Source organism: Brassica oleracea, chromosome C7, assembly GCF_000695525.1.
Source record: "Brassica oleracea var. oleracea cultivar TO1000 chromosome C7, BOL, whole genome shotgun sequence".
NCBI classification, from domain to species: Eukaryota; Viridiplantae; Streptophyta; class Magnoliopsida; order Brassicales; family Brassicaceae; genus Brassica; species Brassica oleracea.
Genome location: NC_027754.1, coordinates 37,919,057 through 37,934,789, shown reverse-complemented (window position 1 = coordinate 37,934,789; position 15,733 = coordinate 37,919,057). Strand labels below are relative to the sequence as shown.

Below are 15,733 nucleotides of genomic sequence, written 5' to 3'. Positions count from 1 at the left end.
TGTTCGATGGAAAAAATAAGGTTTTTATGTCATAATTTGTTTAATGTCCAATCCGATCAACCCATGATGTATTAATTATAGTTTTGTTCCATTATTTTTAATAAAAATTGATCCGATCCATCGGAAAGAAATTATATAATAACAACAACAAATATTTTATATATATAAATAAAATGATCAAATATATAAAAGAAACTATTGATAATATATACAAATAAACGTCACCCTGCGCAAAGCGCATGTATTTATCCTAGTTAATACAGTATAGTTCAAATTCTCAAGTAATAATTGAATGATGAAAGCATAGAAGTACCCTTTATTTAACGGTTGGTTGATATAACAATTTGTTAAACTTCATTATATATATGATTTTATATATAAACGCAAACTCAAGATAAGATTTTGGCAGATCATGGGTGCAAGGTTTTTTATATGGCTAGGCTCCAACATGAAGGAGAAAAAGATGGCCTAGAATGCAAGTAAGTAGTTATGGTAGGACCTTATATATGGTTTTACTATATGATTATGGCTCACAATTAGTGCCGGTCTTTGAGTTTTATGACTGAAAGCAAAAAAAAAAAAAAACTACTATATATGTTATTTAAACTTGGACCGTGACGTTCTAAACTACAATTTTTTTTTTAAATGAAAACTACAATATATATACTATAAGATCAATTTTAGTAAAAATAACTGAAAATAGTTTACAATGATGGAAGTTGGAAGCATATGCTTCTACAGCTTCCTTCCAAGGTCGGGGGTCAGTCTAGACTAGACTGTTATATATGGTTAGTTGAACGTAACGATCAGGTTAATCGTAGTAACTCATTATGCTTTCACATGTTTTATTGAAGAGGTCATTCTGTTAGGGTGGTTGTCTTTTCTAGTAAAATATTTCTTTTAAACTAATTTATTCTAGTGCAAATTATAAATGAAAGACAATTATTCAAATGAGTTATTTCAATTATGTACATAATGACGAGGGTGTTCATAATTTTGAAAAATCCATCCGTATTTGAGCAATAGGCTAATAATATCTCTTTCTTAACACCGCAAGAAGATGCTTAGTTAGGTATGTGGTTGAAAATGACTACGGCATCAAAATAAAACTAATTAAATACTATTTCACATATATAAATTATCAGGAAAATAATAAAGGGTGTCATGATTTATTGGAACAACCATAAGTTTCAGATATAAAAATTTTCCAATAAAATAATTCCAGACAAATAACTTTTAACAAAATATATTAATTTTTTTTGACAAAGCTCACTCATACTAGAATATATATATATATAACACCCACACAAAACAAAAATATACGCTTGAGAGGACTTACTGGTAGATAAATTTTAGAGAAACCGTAAATTTAGAGAATCTATTGTTATTAGTTTACGTATTTCTAAAATCCTAGCAAAATATATTGTTATTGGTTCGAAGATTCTTTAATTCTATTTAAAATCTTTTGTTATTGAAAAAGTTTACTTATCATTTATTTTACAATTCTATTAAATTCTATATTTATTGAAAAAAAGTAAATTCTTTATATTTTTACTCATTGTACTAAACTTCGAGAATACCAAGTATAATTCTAAGATTTTAAAAATCTATGTAACAAAAACACATATACAATTAGTCAAAAAAAACACATTTACAAACACACAAGTATTTCATTTTGTTTGTAGTTCCTGAGAACATATCTTACACGAACAACTTCAGTTCTTTCTGGCAATTTTATTGGTATTCTTATCATTCTTTTTTCTTAGAACAATATTCTTATCATTCTAACATCAGCATCTAAGAACTTTTAACAAAAAAACATATCATCATTGACATGTGTACTCGAAGAACAAGAGTATAAGTTGATAACGAACAATAACATGAATTATTTAAATAAGAAACCTTTCTTAACAGATGAAACAGTTCATGAACTAGAGTTTTACGACGAAGTATTATTGTTACAAACTTAACTTCATCCGAATCAAATTTATATGAATGTATATAGTTACTACGATTTTTCAGTTCCATTTAGCACAAAGCAAGCATACTTTAAAAATAAGACTTGGCTAATATAACACAAAATGTGATATAAGCAATATGTATCAATTATGTGAAGATATATATGTGCTTTACAAATTACGTCAATTATTTTAAATGAAATTTCTAGATAATTTGTATATATTATCTTAGAAGGAAATATTTTTTGAAAAAGATATATATGGAAATTCATAAAAGTCAATAACACAAATTACGTCAATTATTTTAAATGAAATTTCTAGATAACTTGTATATATTATCTTAGAAGGAAATATTTTTTGAAAAAGATATATATGGAAATTCATAAAAGTCAATAACAATCAATGAAAATTTATACAAAATATTTGATCAAAGTTCATAAAATACTTGTTAAATCTACCTAACTTCTTAAAATCACTCAACTTTTAAAATCATCAAATTCCACACAAATTTTGGTTCCAATAAACCCTCCCCCCCCCCTAGTACTAAGGAAATGATAATTATACACGTGTAACGTGTTGTAAATTTGTGTGGCAGAAGAAAATCATGCAGATAAAATAAATAAATAGAAAATGAAAAAAAGAAGAAGAGGTGAGCAAACAAGAAAACAAAGCAGAAAGACGAACTGAAATGTGGTTCTTCTAATGTACCAAGTTGCTTTCACTCTTTTTATGTCCAATCATCTTCTCTCTATGTTCTTTTGCTTTTTCTTTTCTTTTATTTTCTGTTTACTTCGTCTATCTTCCGTTTTACAAAGATCAACTTGCGTTCTGGAAGATTGATATATACACAACAAATGTTAAGTTTCATTGTTTGAAATATATTGCATTTGTGTTCATATACTAAATTGTCTTGTTTATAAAAACATGATAGTTCTGTAACTAAATATCCTCTATAAGTTGTAAACTTAATTTTTCTGCTTGTATATTTAAACGCGCATTCCTGACAAAAGGCCTCCAAGCAAACTTTCATATCTTATTTCAGTTTGCGATCTTACATAAGATACTGAATCTATATTCTGGTGGAATATCTGTTTACAAATAGTAATCAGGATCGGATTTATATTTGTAGATACTATATTTGTAGATACTAAACTAACATAAATAAATAAATAGAGTGATTTAACTAAATAAAAATCCTATGTATAGTCAATGTAATGAGAATGATTCAAACCAAGTTTTTCTATAATTAGAAATGTACAGTAATAAACCAACTAATATTATATTTACTACCGTACGTGCCATTAAGAAAACGACACTATGTTCAATGTTTTTGGCGACTAAATTTTGCAGTTGTAACTTGCAATGTCACTTGTGTCCTCTCTAGTATTATAGAGTCATTACTGGAACATGTTAACAAATGCTACGCTACTACGTGTCTTTATCTTAGCCTAAACTTTTTATTTATCACTAATGCTATGTATTTCACGTTGAAGATTTTTCAGTTGTCCCGGCACGAGTTTATGATTAATTTTTCCTTCAAAGTCCAGCACCGTTGAAGATTTTCCAGTTGCCTCTGCAAGAGTTTTTAATAGCCATATCTTTCTCCTTTTTAATATAAAGTTTTTATCTGACCAATAAACGCAAAAGAGAAAGGAGGTGCGCAGGAGAAATCCCTATCGAGTGATACAATTACGTCATTGGGTAATTGAATCCTTTATATTCCAAACTTTTTGGTAAATCATTCATGGCTAACCATGTCCATCATGAGTCGTGACGTGGGACCAGGGCCGGCTCACAAGGGGGACAAGCGGTGCGACCGCCCAAGTCCAAGCCGTGTTCCCCCGTATAATAATAGCTAACGGGCCCAATTTTTTTATAAATCTATATATTTATATATAAAAAATAATAAATCAAATTGAAAAAGACCCAAAATTATTTGATATGTATATAATTTTATTTTCATTACAAATGTACAAAATATTACTGATTAAAATTTAAAAATATTTTAAACATTATCTATATATAAATTTTAAAGGGTAAAAAAAATGTTTTTGTCCTATGGCCCGACAATGTTGAGGCGGCCCCTGCGTGGGATTATGTTTCATGCAAATATTTAAATATTTATAAGATGCGAGAAAACAAAAACTAAATGAAACATGCATGAAGATAACGAGCACGTCGATCGGCTTTATCTAGAGGCCCCTGTATAAAAGAGAAAGATGTAAAAAAAAAAAAAAAAAAAAGTAAAGATAGATCCAAGAGGATGTGTTTCAAAAAAAAAAAAAAATTCAAGAGGATATGATATGACTGGCCGAATTTGTTATTGCCACTAGATAAATATCACATCTTGAATAAGTAGCTTGAATAAGTAGCTTAATTTTTTTTACCAAAAAAACTTAATTTTTTACGATAAAAATTTAATAATCTAAATTTCACGTCTATGCATTTTAATCCCCCTTTTTAATGTTGAATTGTAAGATCTTTATTTTTATTATATAAATTTGAACATGTAATTTCCTCGTTTTAATTATACTGTAGTATGTATAGTTAGCAAGATGATTACTGCAAACTGTTATTTTATCCCACTTTCTCTGTTCGAGACAACTTTCTAAATCAGATGGTGCTTTGAGAAGAGGTGATGGAGTAGATCATTATCTATGAAAAATGAATTTTAGTAACAACGCTTGGGTCAATCATTCATTATATATATATGCAAAACATAATAATCGAGTGAGGATCATTTGTATGTTGTGTTATTTCTAGGATACTACCGTGATGCATGGTGCAAATTATAATTCTTGATGTTGTCTAAAGCTGAAGCAAATCGATCAATTTTCCCAGCTAAATCAAACTAATTTGGAATTTGCATTGCACCACATACTATATTTTTTTCAAGCAGTTAATTATTACATTTTAGAAGAAGGAAATGTACAAATAATTAAATAAACAGAGAGATAAGGTTTACGTACCAAATTGTTTTTTTAATTTTCTGATATCTCTACTTATTGAAGGCTTTATTGGACAATATATGAGTGATGACTCCACTCCCATGTAAAAGAAGAACGGGATAATATCAATCTTTTGTGTTTTCCCTCTTTTTCCTTTCACTTTTCTCTATAAATTATTTATTTCTCTTTTTTTTTGTAACACACTAAGAACAATTAATGTGTCTTCCCCAAAATCTGCTAGATAACACTTGGCAACTTGTTTAGTTGTTATGATCGATTGGGAGAGTGCGTATTATCTATCCCATTGGGAGAGTGCGTATTATCTATCCCATTGGGAGAGTGCGTATTGTCTATGAAAAACTCAATTATATTCGAGAATACGAATTAGAAATGAAGATTATCTCCATCCACTGTTAGGCAAAACGTTTGATTAAAGGTTCCTTCATTTGGCTTTAGTACAATTGGCCGGTAGCTTTGGGGAACCAAAACTTGTGTTTTATGTTTTTCAGATATTTAAATATTTTAGTATGTTTTTGTTGGTAAATTTTTTATTAAAAAAATTTACACTCAGATTTATAAAATTAGAACCTAATATCTATACACATCTCAAATACTTATTTATATTTATAAATAATGCAATCGATTTTGGGACACTAGCCTAAAATTGAAGTATCTAGAGAATTTAAGGGTAAGCTTGAGTTAAATTAACACGAACATATAACATTCTTTCGACGTTGAAGACATCTGGTTCTATGGTGTAGTGGTTAGCACTCTGGACTTTGAATCCAGCGACCTGAGTTCGACTATTGGTGGGACCTTTATTTTATTAACCTTCAACAATAACTATTGCGTTTGGGCCTCTTGTACTTTTTCCAGTCATTTGGGCCTTTTTGTTGTTGTTCCAGTACGACTCTAGAAATATCTATTGAATATCATCAAATAGTATCAAATACCCATGCTTTGTTTTTCTTAAATATGTTTTTCCGCTGCTTTATACCAAGAGGGAGGGGGTTGATAATGAGTGATTCTTTGAACCATAATTCCATTGTCAATGGTGATGCTCGAGGTTAGTCACCATCTGTGTTCCCAGCTCTAGAAGTTCTTTCCAAATGATTAGTTTAGCTTACACTATTCTCTTACTTTTGTTTCTTAGCAGCTTCACACTTGGAACGTGTTTTTAGATAGCAAATTGCAGGACAACATCTAGAATTACTGGTTGACAACTGAAACCATTCAGTATTGGCGACATATTTCAGGAACTCTGTTGACCAATTGCAAAGTCAAGTTTTCTAAGCCCATTTAGAGTTTTTGAAGTCATGAATGAAAGTGAGTCTTATCACTTATTTTCTATCCTCCTTCCAGGCATATGTTTACTTAGATGAAGCTCTCAGCATTGGGAGAAATTAGTAAATCAGGAAAGGGTATTTGTGAACTCCTGGGATGGGAGTTGACACAGCTGATGTGGATGTGGATGTAATGATGGGAACCTATACTATAACAAATGTTCTTACTTGTTTTATACCGATCTTCTAATTGGACATCTTCAGCGGCCTAATCTTTGTTTTTGTAAATCAAAATTCTAACCGATTAGCTGACTTCAAAAGAAATAAAGACAGCAGTAACCTTCAGTCCTTCACTTAATAGTAAAAAAAAACTCTGAGCCTCTTGATAATGACAAAGATATGTTTAAAGCCTTCGGTCTCTATACCACATACCATGTGATGCTAAGGTGAGTTGTACACTTTTACCAGAGCTCATCCAATATTGAAAGCATCAATGTCCAGCTCATCTTTACACTGCATCCATACCAACTGGACTCCATAAGAACACGATAGTATATTGATCAAGAACAACACCGGTTACAATCACAAACTAGGGTTTGACAAAGAGTCCCTATCTCTCCCATAGTCACAGAAGACTATCCCTCATAAACCTCTCACAAGACTCATAATCTCTAAGAATATTCCTCTGTTCTATCTATAGTACTCTCACGGTCTCACCTCCACAAATCTATTATCCTCTTAATGACTTGTTCCTTGTTAATTTCATTAGCAGCTTGTAATACAACGAGTTTTACATCAATGTATAGGTTAACTTACCGAAAAATGTTGAAGATTCCAAAACAAAAACTCTTTGCATGTTAGAAATGTCATAATTGTTATGGTCACCAATAAGCAAAACCTGCTTCTTCTTCATCCTCTAATACTACAACTACAAACACTAGTGAAAGAAAAAGAAAAAAAAAGAGCTTCAGACATTGCAATGGCTGTCACAAAAACAAAAGACTATTGCTTTTTTTTTTTTTTTCAAGAAAACTCTCTCCCAAGCTTCTGAATAGCACAAAACATTTTCCTTCTCGACCCAACGACATTGATCCCCATGTCCTTGAGATCCTCCAACGTCAACAAAGGCAAGACCTCTTCATCAACCTCATGCATCTCAAACATTGGCCAGTACCTCCCTAACCCTAACCCCCGCAGCCAAATCTTCACTCCCGACATCATCTCGTACCTTGTCCTATTCTCAAACCCTTGTCTCTCCTCCTCCTCCTCCGGACTCTCCGAATCCTCTCTGCTGAAATCGCGAAACCCTTCCTCCAACTCTTCATCTTCTTTCGCCGCCCAACTCGACCTGGCTCCTCGCTTCGCCGCCGCCGTCTCTTTGACCCACTTGTTGACCCGCAAAGCCCCGATGGGAATCGGATCTTCGTCTAGGGCGTGCCCGGAGCTCAAGTTCGTTAGGGTTCGAGTCCTCGACGGAGGCTTCCCGCTCTGATTAGGCTCCTTTCCGTTGCTCCATTTCGGACGCTGCCGCACGTGCGAATCGTACGGCGCTTGCTGGTACTGCTCGCCGCCGCCGCCGATGTCTCCTAACCGAACGCTCGGTCTTCTCAGTCGTTTAGATCCGGCGGATGTTTCCGGTGCTTCGGCTGAGGGGATGAAGCCTAAACCGCCGTTAGTCTGGTGACCTTCCACTAAGCGCTGCAACTCGGCCATGGCTCAGCGAGAGAGAGAGAGAGAGAGCGAATTGAAGTTTGTCTTCTTAGTTTCTCAGTCTGGAAGCATACCCTTCCACTAACATGCGCTGATTGGAGATTGGTGAAGATGACGAAGTGAATTTTGTTACTCTTTTCTTTTATTAGGGTTTATCTGGAGAAATTAGATGTGAACAAGAAAGAGAATCGTTACTCGGAAAGAAACGACGAAGTGGAGTAAGAGATAGAGAGATGAAAAAATGTGTTCAATAGTGGACACGTGTTTGGGAAGATACTGTTTTGTAATGGTTTACTGTCTTTTTTTTATACAGCCCACTCAAAGCGTTCATTTATCTTTGATAATCATGCTTGACATAAATAAGATTTAACCGTATCCAAACATTTTGTTTGACAGCGTATATAAAGGTTAAAGAAAATAAAATATTTGTTTGAAAACATCGATAATAATATATTAAAAAAAAAAATAATCGACCTATGCTATCAAGAAAAATTGAAAATTCATTATATTATGAAAACTATATATATATATGGGTCAGCTTTAAAATATACAAAAATGGCATACCCAATCTAATTACCTAAAAACATCTTTATCTAAAATAATCATAAAACAAAATTTAAATTTTATATACATATTTCAAATCACAATATTAATTTAAAATTAATTTTTATCAAAAATTGATTAAAAATATACATATATTCAAAATTTTATTTTACTAAAAAAACTTTTATAACCATTATAAAAATGTTTTAAATATATTTAAGAAAAATACAATACAAAGCAATTTCAAACACCAACGTAAATTATGATTTTTATATTTCATATTAAGATTTTAAAATATAATATATATGATTATTTATATGATGGTATGTATAAAATACTATTAATTATATAATTATATGATGACACATATATGATATTTAATAGTAGCATGAAAAAATAAATAACAACATATTTTTGCAATATTATATCTTCTATCTTATTAAATTAGAAATACTTTTGGTAATGTTTGGAAACAAGAATAACATAATTAAAAAAAAATATATAATGTTGTTTGAAAATATGGATAACAGTATATTAGAAAAAAATAATGAGTTTATGTTATTAAAAAAAGTGAAGCCCATTATATTTTTATAAATTATCTGTTTTGACCAGATTTAAAATATACGAAAATGACTCAATCTAATTACTTTTGTTTGTGCAAATGGTCCAATCTAATTAACTAAAAACATATTTTTTTCTAAATTAATCATTAAAAAAAATTCAAAACAAAAATTGATTCAAAAATATACGTGTATTGAAAAATTGATTTTCACTAATGTATTTTCGAATAACCATTATAAAATTGTTTTCAATATATATAAAAAATATAATACAAAGGAACTAATAGATTGAGTAAACCTTCTTTCTATATTTTTTTGTATGGACCACCGAAATAGAATTAGATATACAATACTAGAAATAACTATAATATTTGGGTTACAATATCAAATAAACAATGAAACAAAAAAAATGAATGTATTAATATTCCTTTATTCGTATTACAAATACAATAATAGTCAAACAATAATATATAACGGGACAATAATTTTTAAAATCCAACGATTACAAATTTGTTATGGATTTATAATGTTCTTACAAATTAAAGCAAACACCCGTGCAGATGCACAGGTCAAGATCTAGTTGTCTATTAAAGGCTTCTACACCAAGGTTTGGGGTTCGTATCCTAGACTATACAATTTTTTATAAATTGCACATTACATGAGGTCGAGTTTCAATTCCTGGTGAAAGCGATTTATTAGATAATTATGCAAACTACTGAAGAAAAAGCTCACAAAGGATCTTCAACATAGTGCAAGTAAATCCAGGCACACGTGAATATCCCCTTTTTTAGCATATAACACTTTTGATGCAAAGGTATACTTAGCGGTGGACAACAAAACCGAAACCAAAATACCGAACTGAACAGACCCGGAAAAAACCAAACCAAACCGCACCGAATTTATGAATTACCCAATTGGATACTAAAATTTTACACCCAAAAAATCGGAACCGAATCCGTACCAAATTGAGAACCGAATAATACCCATATAGAATCAGATGAAAAACTTGGATACTGAAATTTTATACCCAAAAAACAGGAACCGAATAATACCCATATAGAATCGACTGAAAAACCCTTAATACACTTACCTTATACGTATATCTTTATAGTTTATATTTTATACACTTGCTTTTTTTTATTGATCAACACTTATCTTATACGAGAACCTTGTGCTTTTTGGATGTTGTATTCTCACGGTTTGGATTTTGGTTTATGAATGAGTAAATCATTTGAATGTTATTTTGGTATTAGTCTTAATTCATTTATTTGCAAGTACATCAGATTAATTTGGGTAACGTGGTTACAAAGTAACCATTTAGAACCAAATCCGATTGGAACTTTTTTCCGGTTATAATATGGTTACCAATCTTCAGGAATCGAAAGAACCAAGAACCACAAGAATCGATTCGATATGACCCAATATTTTCACGGTTCCTTAAATGGTTACCAAACTTCAAGAACCGAGAACCAAAAGAACCAACCCGAACCGAACAGAAGAACCAAACGCCCACCCCTAGGTATACTGTATTTGAGAGGTATCCACTATGCAGCACATTGTTTCTTTTTCAGATTTATTTTCCTTTCTTTTGAAGTTTCTTATTAATAAAAGTTCTCTTGACTTTAGGATTTGTTTCTCTATTTCTTTATTATTATTAAATTTTTGTAGTGTTTCCTTTGGACTAGTCATTTCATTGGTCAACAACAGTCGGTGTTGTGTTGTCCACCGATTGCTGTAACACCGTGCTTACTTGCCAAAGTCTGAACTTCGGTTTAGATGATCTCTTGATCATGTATATATTAGTCTATTAGTCTGTTGTTACCAAAACATGTAAAAATCTAAATAATATGTATAGTTTTAGAAAATTAAAATATATATTAAATATATACTATACCGGTTCAATTAATATTTAATATACATCCGCCCGTTAGACGGGCATACCTTAGTTTAATATAAAAGAAACTTTGCTTTTTACTACTTCCATGCTCATTACTTGTGCATTTTGAAATTAAACAAGTTATCAGCATCCTATATACTGACTACTACATCATATACCACTTTTAGCTTTCTATGTATATGATCCACTTAGTTCAGCTAGAATAGTTGGTTTCAATTTTATCTTCAAAAGTTCACTTTCTTCGTAATGGAAAAAAAATGAAATAACATTCACTTTAATAGTTTGCTTAATTTCTTCCTTATATAAAGACCGTTCCAAGTATATTCTGTTTCCAATCAATTATTAATAACTTCAGTTTTGTCATATTTACTAATTTTACATAACTATTTTTTCATAATAACCAGCATAATATTATTTAATATAAATTAAATATTATCATATTATAAATTTTTTACATAACATGAATAAACAAACACAAAACATCATAATTGTTGAAAAGCACTATATATATAGTTTTTCATTAGGTGATTAACAAAATTGTTTATAATTAAGATATGAGCTTATTTATCTTTGATTCTTTTTAATCGAGTAGAAGTTCTGAAAAATGAATATTCATATACTCTTCGATATAAACATCTCGTTAGATGAAAGTAATAATCAAAATTTTGAAATTAATTGGATAATATTAACATTATAATTTATTTTGGCAAAAAAATAAGAATAAATAAAATTAAATACCAATTTACGTTTTACAAAGTTGATCTTAAAAAAAATAAGAGTTGTGAACATCATATCTTCAAATTTGAAGCAACATTATTCATTACTTAATTTTAGAATAGAAAATGAAGTATGATTGGAACAAAACTTAGTTCCAACTGAAGCAAAAAAGTAAAAAATGAAATAAAGTTGGAGATGGTCTTAGTCAATACAAGTATATATGCATACTAATTTTTATCATCTAAAATATTAAAAATTAGATAGTTGTACTTTTAATTAATAAAATAAATATTAAAATTTAGTTAATATTCATATTATTTGATTACATGATGAATCAAATAATATTTAGGCTTGCATGGGCTTTCTTTTTTGGGCAATGATCTTATAAATGTAGGTTAATCGGACACCGCGTAGTTCCCTTTCTAAATTTCCAAACGGCAAAATGTTTTCATGAGACACCAAGGTTCTTGCAAACGGCAAGATGTTCTAAAGAGTAACGTAAAAGCGGCAAGACTATCAAATGGCGATTGGGCGCGTGGCGCGTGGTTATCTCCCCTAAAACCTCTTCCTGCCTCATCCTCCGAGAGCAAGAACCCTAGCTTCTCTGCTCAAAGGTTTAAACTTCATGATGACATGTTGAATCTCTTCAACTTCGATGGCGATTTCCAGTGTGGGTTTCGCTTGCAGATCCTATTTGCCTGTTCGTAATCGGACGCTCCAGCATCACTGCTTAAGAAAGGTGACTCTTTTAGCTACTATACTTCTCAACTCGATTCTGCTATATGTTTTTTCTTCTTCTTAATTGGTTGTTTCGTTCTCAGATTCGGTTCAACGCTGTTTCTGCTGCAGCGAATGAGACAGTGGAGGGGCCAGATGGTTTCGCCAAGGTCGGTGATCGTCAAGACAAAGTTGCTGATGCAACAAGTAAGTTACTTCCATGACTGAGTCATTAGTTTCATAGTGTCCCACATATGTATATACTTCTTTAACTATTGCTACTCTGTTTGTGTGAAGTCAGTCTGAATGTTTTGTTAATTCAAACTTTGAGTTTTGTCTGCTCAACTATTTCGATTGATTTTGGCAAATGAAGGGGATCGTGAGTGGAAGCAGTTGAGCTCGAAAGACCTTGGTATAAGCAGTTCGATGATTGATAAGCCCACAAGACAAGTGTTTAATGGCCTTAAGAGTAAAGGTTGATGCTTTTTTAATGTCTTTCGCGTGCCTTAGTCCTAACATATCTCCAAGTTTTAATTTAAAAAAAAAAACTTTGATTGTGTAATCTGTAGGACATGATGTTTACCTTGTGGGAGGCTGTGTAAGGGATCTTATTCTGAAGCGGACACCACGAGACTTCGATATACTCACTTCTGCTGAACTTAGAGAGGTTGCTCCTCCTTTTTCCTCTCTTATTGTGTCTACACCATCAACTCAAGCTTATTTCATTTTTTTTGCTTTTGGTATCAATCGTGTGCAGGTGGTTCGGACCTTCTCAAGATGTGAAATTGTTGGAAGAAGGTTTCCTATATGTCACGTACACGTTGGTGATGATGATATAGTTGAGGTTTGTTTTTTTATTATAACTTTTTAGTACAATATAGGCATTCAGTACAATATCTCTTTGTTATTTTTATTTATTTCTCTCTCTTTTGTTTGAGTAGGTTTCGAGTTTTAGTACATCCGCACAGAATTCTTCGAGAAACATGAGAAGTGAGCTCAGAGAATCCACTGGCTCAGATGGTGACGAGGATTGTATCCGTTTGAATAACTGTTTGCAGCGTGATTTCACTATTAATGGGTATCTTGTTTATACTTCGGTGATTTTAAAAAGTATTCTACGTCTCTTTGTGTGTGTACATTGTTTTTTTTTCCCTATCTCAGGTTGATGTTTGATCCATATGCCAAAGTCGTGTATGACTACCTGGGAGGAATTGAAGATATTAGAAAAGCTAAAGTGTGAATGTATCCTACTTTGAATTTTCTTTCAAAATTTGTTTCAAAGCAAACATTTTGGATAAACTTTTATCCTCAATGTGGTTCTTCTACAATCACAGGTTCGTACAGTGATTCACGCTGGCACATCATTTCAACAAGACTGTGGTAAGTTTGTCAGTATGTAACCGTGTGGGATAGTGAGTAACTTATTATCATGCTCATCATTTATGATGTTTTCCAGCTCGGATTCTTCGTGCAATAAGAGTTGCTGCACGTTTAGGTTTTAGAATTTCCAAGGAAACAGCTCATTTTATCAAGCACCTTTCTTTCCTGGTACAAAGACTTGACAAGGTAATGCTTACATTACTGCTGCATCTATCCTCGTGTTTGGTAGCCTATATCGTGTTCGTGAATGATTCTGCCTTGAACGTTTAGGGAAGGATATTGATGGAAATGAATTACATGTTAGCTTATGGATCAGCAGAAGCTTCTTTGAGATTGCTGTGGAAATTTGGAATATTAGAAATTATTCTACCAATTCAGGTATATATCAATCAGGTTATCTTTGTTTTGCATTATTGTTAATGTTTTATTGTCTAACTTTTGATTTCACAGGCAGCATATCTTGCACGGAGTGGTTTCAAGAGACGTGACAAAAGGACTAACATGCTTCTGGTTAGAAAAAAAAGCTCTCCTTTAGATAGTTCTAGATGTGTATGTCGCTTAAAACATAGAGTCAAGAAACTAAAAATAAAAATTATATGACGCAGTCTCTCTTTGCTAATTTGGATAAGTTGTTAGCGCCTGATAGACCTTGTCACAGCAGCTTATGGTAAGATGATTCACATATTATCTTACTCGTGGCACATTCTTTTTCTTTTTGGTCTTATGATTTATTATAACATCTGGAAACATAACAGGATAGCAATCTTGGCGTTTCACAAAGCACTCTCCGATCAACCTCGAAGTCCTTTAGTGGTAGCCGCGTTTAGCCTTGCTGTTCACAACGGCGGAGACATTCTAGAAGCTGCAAAAATCGCAAAGAAGATCACAAGGCCACACGATAGCAGCTTCTTCGAGCTAGTACAAGAGCCCGAGAAGAAGGAGAACATCAAGTTTCAAACACTATTGGACGAGGTCATGGATCTTGATGCATCTGTCAAAGACGCTTTAAACCAGATGACGGATGGGTATTATATTTCTAAAGCTATGGCAGCTTACCCTCAAGCACCGTTTTCAGATATGGTAAATAAAAGCCCTTGAAAAAAAATCTTTAGAACAAAGGTGGTGAAGTTGATGTGGAATGTGTTGATGTTGTTTTTTCAGGTGTTTATTCCGTTGCAGTTGTACCTTAGAGCAGGGAGAATCTTCGAGTGTGTGAAAGAAGAGAGGCGAATGGGAGTTGAGGCGAAGCAAGGAAGCAAGATTGAGTATGCTGCGTTGTATTCAGGGGATGTTCCGGAGACTCGGCATGTGTTTGCGAGGGTTGTCTTCGATACTGTGTTTCCGTTGAACCTATCTCAAGAGTTGTAAACAAAGCTCTGCGTAGAGTTCGTTGGAGTTTAATTGGTCAAATGACATATCTACCCCTATGAATTGAAAAAAAGGCTTTTGTAGTAAAGAGTTGATGAAAATTTTAATGTTAATTGTTGTTTTTTATTTTTTGTTAAAAGGATATCATTTAATATAATGTCTTGATGGTTTAGTTCAATTTGTGTGACTCGATAGTTGATAAGCAATGCCATACATATGACTATGGCCCTGTTCGTTCACGCGACATGCGACTAAGCGACCAGTCGCGCGATCAAAATTTTCTTAATTTTTAGTCGTTATTTTTTCGGGTGACTTGAATGGGAATCCGCGACTGGTCATGCGATCAGTGGCGCGACATCAAAACGAACAACAACCTGCGACTTGCGACATGCGACCAATCGCAGGTCGCATGTTATACGACAACAACCTGCGATCTGTGATCAGTCGGAAGTCACATGTCGCAGGTCGCGCGATAGGTAAACGAACAGGGCCTATAAATTAAAAAAAAATGAGATATTTATTTATTTTAACCAATAATATCATGTCATTAAGAGTGATTTATCCTTAACATCACTTGTACTAATAATAATATATGTAGTTCCAAAAGACACATATTTTTTCTTTAATTTGCGTAAAAAGACAAATACATTTC

The 15,733-nt window shown here is 32.3% G+C and overlaps 2 protein-coding genes and 1 non-coding gene across 3 annotated transcripts; 2 read left to right on the top strand and 1 right to left on the bottom strand.

Moving 5' to 3' along the window:
* Positions 1 to 5,652: 5,652 nt before the first annotated feature.
* On the top strand, positions 5,653 to 5,724 carry TRNAQ-UUG. Its single transcript has one exon. It is a non-coding gene; the product is annotated as a tRNA-Gln (tRNA).
* Positions 5,725 to 7,053: 1,329 nt separating this feature from the next.
* Positions 7,054 to 8,146, bottom strand: LOC106303744 (ankyrin repeat and SAM domain-containing protein 3). Its single transcript, XM_013740058.1, has one exon. The coding sequence runs from the start codon at positions 7,900 to 7,902 to the stop codon at positions 7,213 to 7,215; it is 690 nt and encodes a 229-aa protein (XP_013595512.1). The 5' UTR covers positions 7,903 to 8,146; the 3' UTR covers positions 7,054 to 7,212.
* A 4,020-nt stretch (positions 8,147 to 12,166) lies between these two features.
* LOC106303616 (poly(A) polymerase I) lies at positions 12,167 to 15,206 on the top strand. Its single transcript, XM_013739904.1, has 14 exons — positions 12,167 to 12,355; positions 12,438 to 12,540; positions 12,707 to 12,808; positions 12,903 to 13,000; positions 13,091 to 13,177; positions 13,275 to 13,411; positions 13,495 to 13,567; positions 13,668 to 13,713; positions 13,790 to 13,899; positions 13,984 to 14,091; positions 14,164 to 14,223; positions 14,319 to 14,380; positions 14,469 to 14,793; positions 14,875 to 15,206. Exons 1-14 carry the CDS (start codon positions 12,272 to 12,274, stop codon positions 15,079 to 15,081), a joined length of 1,602 nt encoding a protein of 533 aa, XP_013595358.1. The 5' UTR covers positions 12,167 to 12,271; the 3' UTR covers positions 15,082 to 15,206.
* The last annotated feature ends 527 nt before the right edge of the window (positions 15,207 to 15,733 follow it).

What these genes read in the sequence shown, in the direction of transcription:
- LOC106303744 (XM_013740058.1), bottom strand. Translation starts at nt 7,902, where the DNA reads ATGGCCGAGTTGCAGCGCTTAGTGGAAGGTCACCAGACTAACGGCGGT.
- LOC106303616 (XM_013739904.1), top strand. Translation starts at nt 12,272, where the DNA reads ATGGCGATTTCCAGTGTGGGTTTCGCTTGCAGATCCTATTTGCCTGTT. An exon ending in AAAGGACTAACATGCTTCTG is followed by an intron (nt 14,224 to 14,318) that starts GTTAGAAAAAAA and finishes TATATGACGCAG; the next exon opens with TCTCTCTTTGCTAATTTGGA. An exon ending in AAGCACCGTTTTCAGATATG is followed by an intron (nt 14,794 to 14,874) that starts GTAAATAAAAGC and finishes TTGTTTTTTCAG; the next exon opens with GTGTTTATTCCGTTGCAGTT.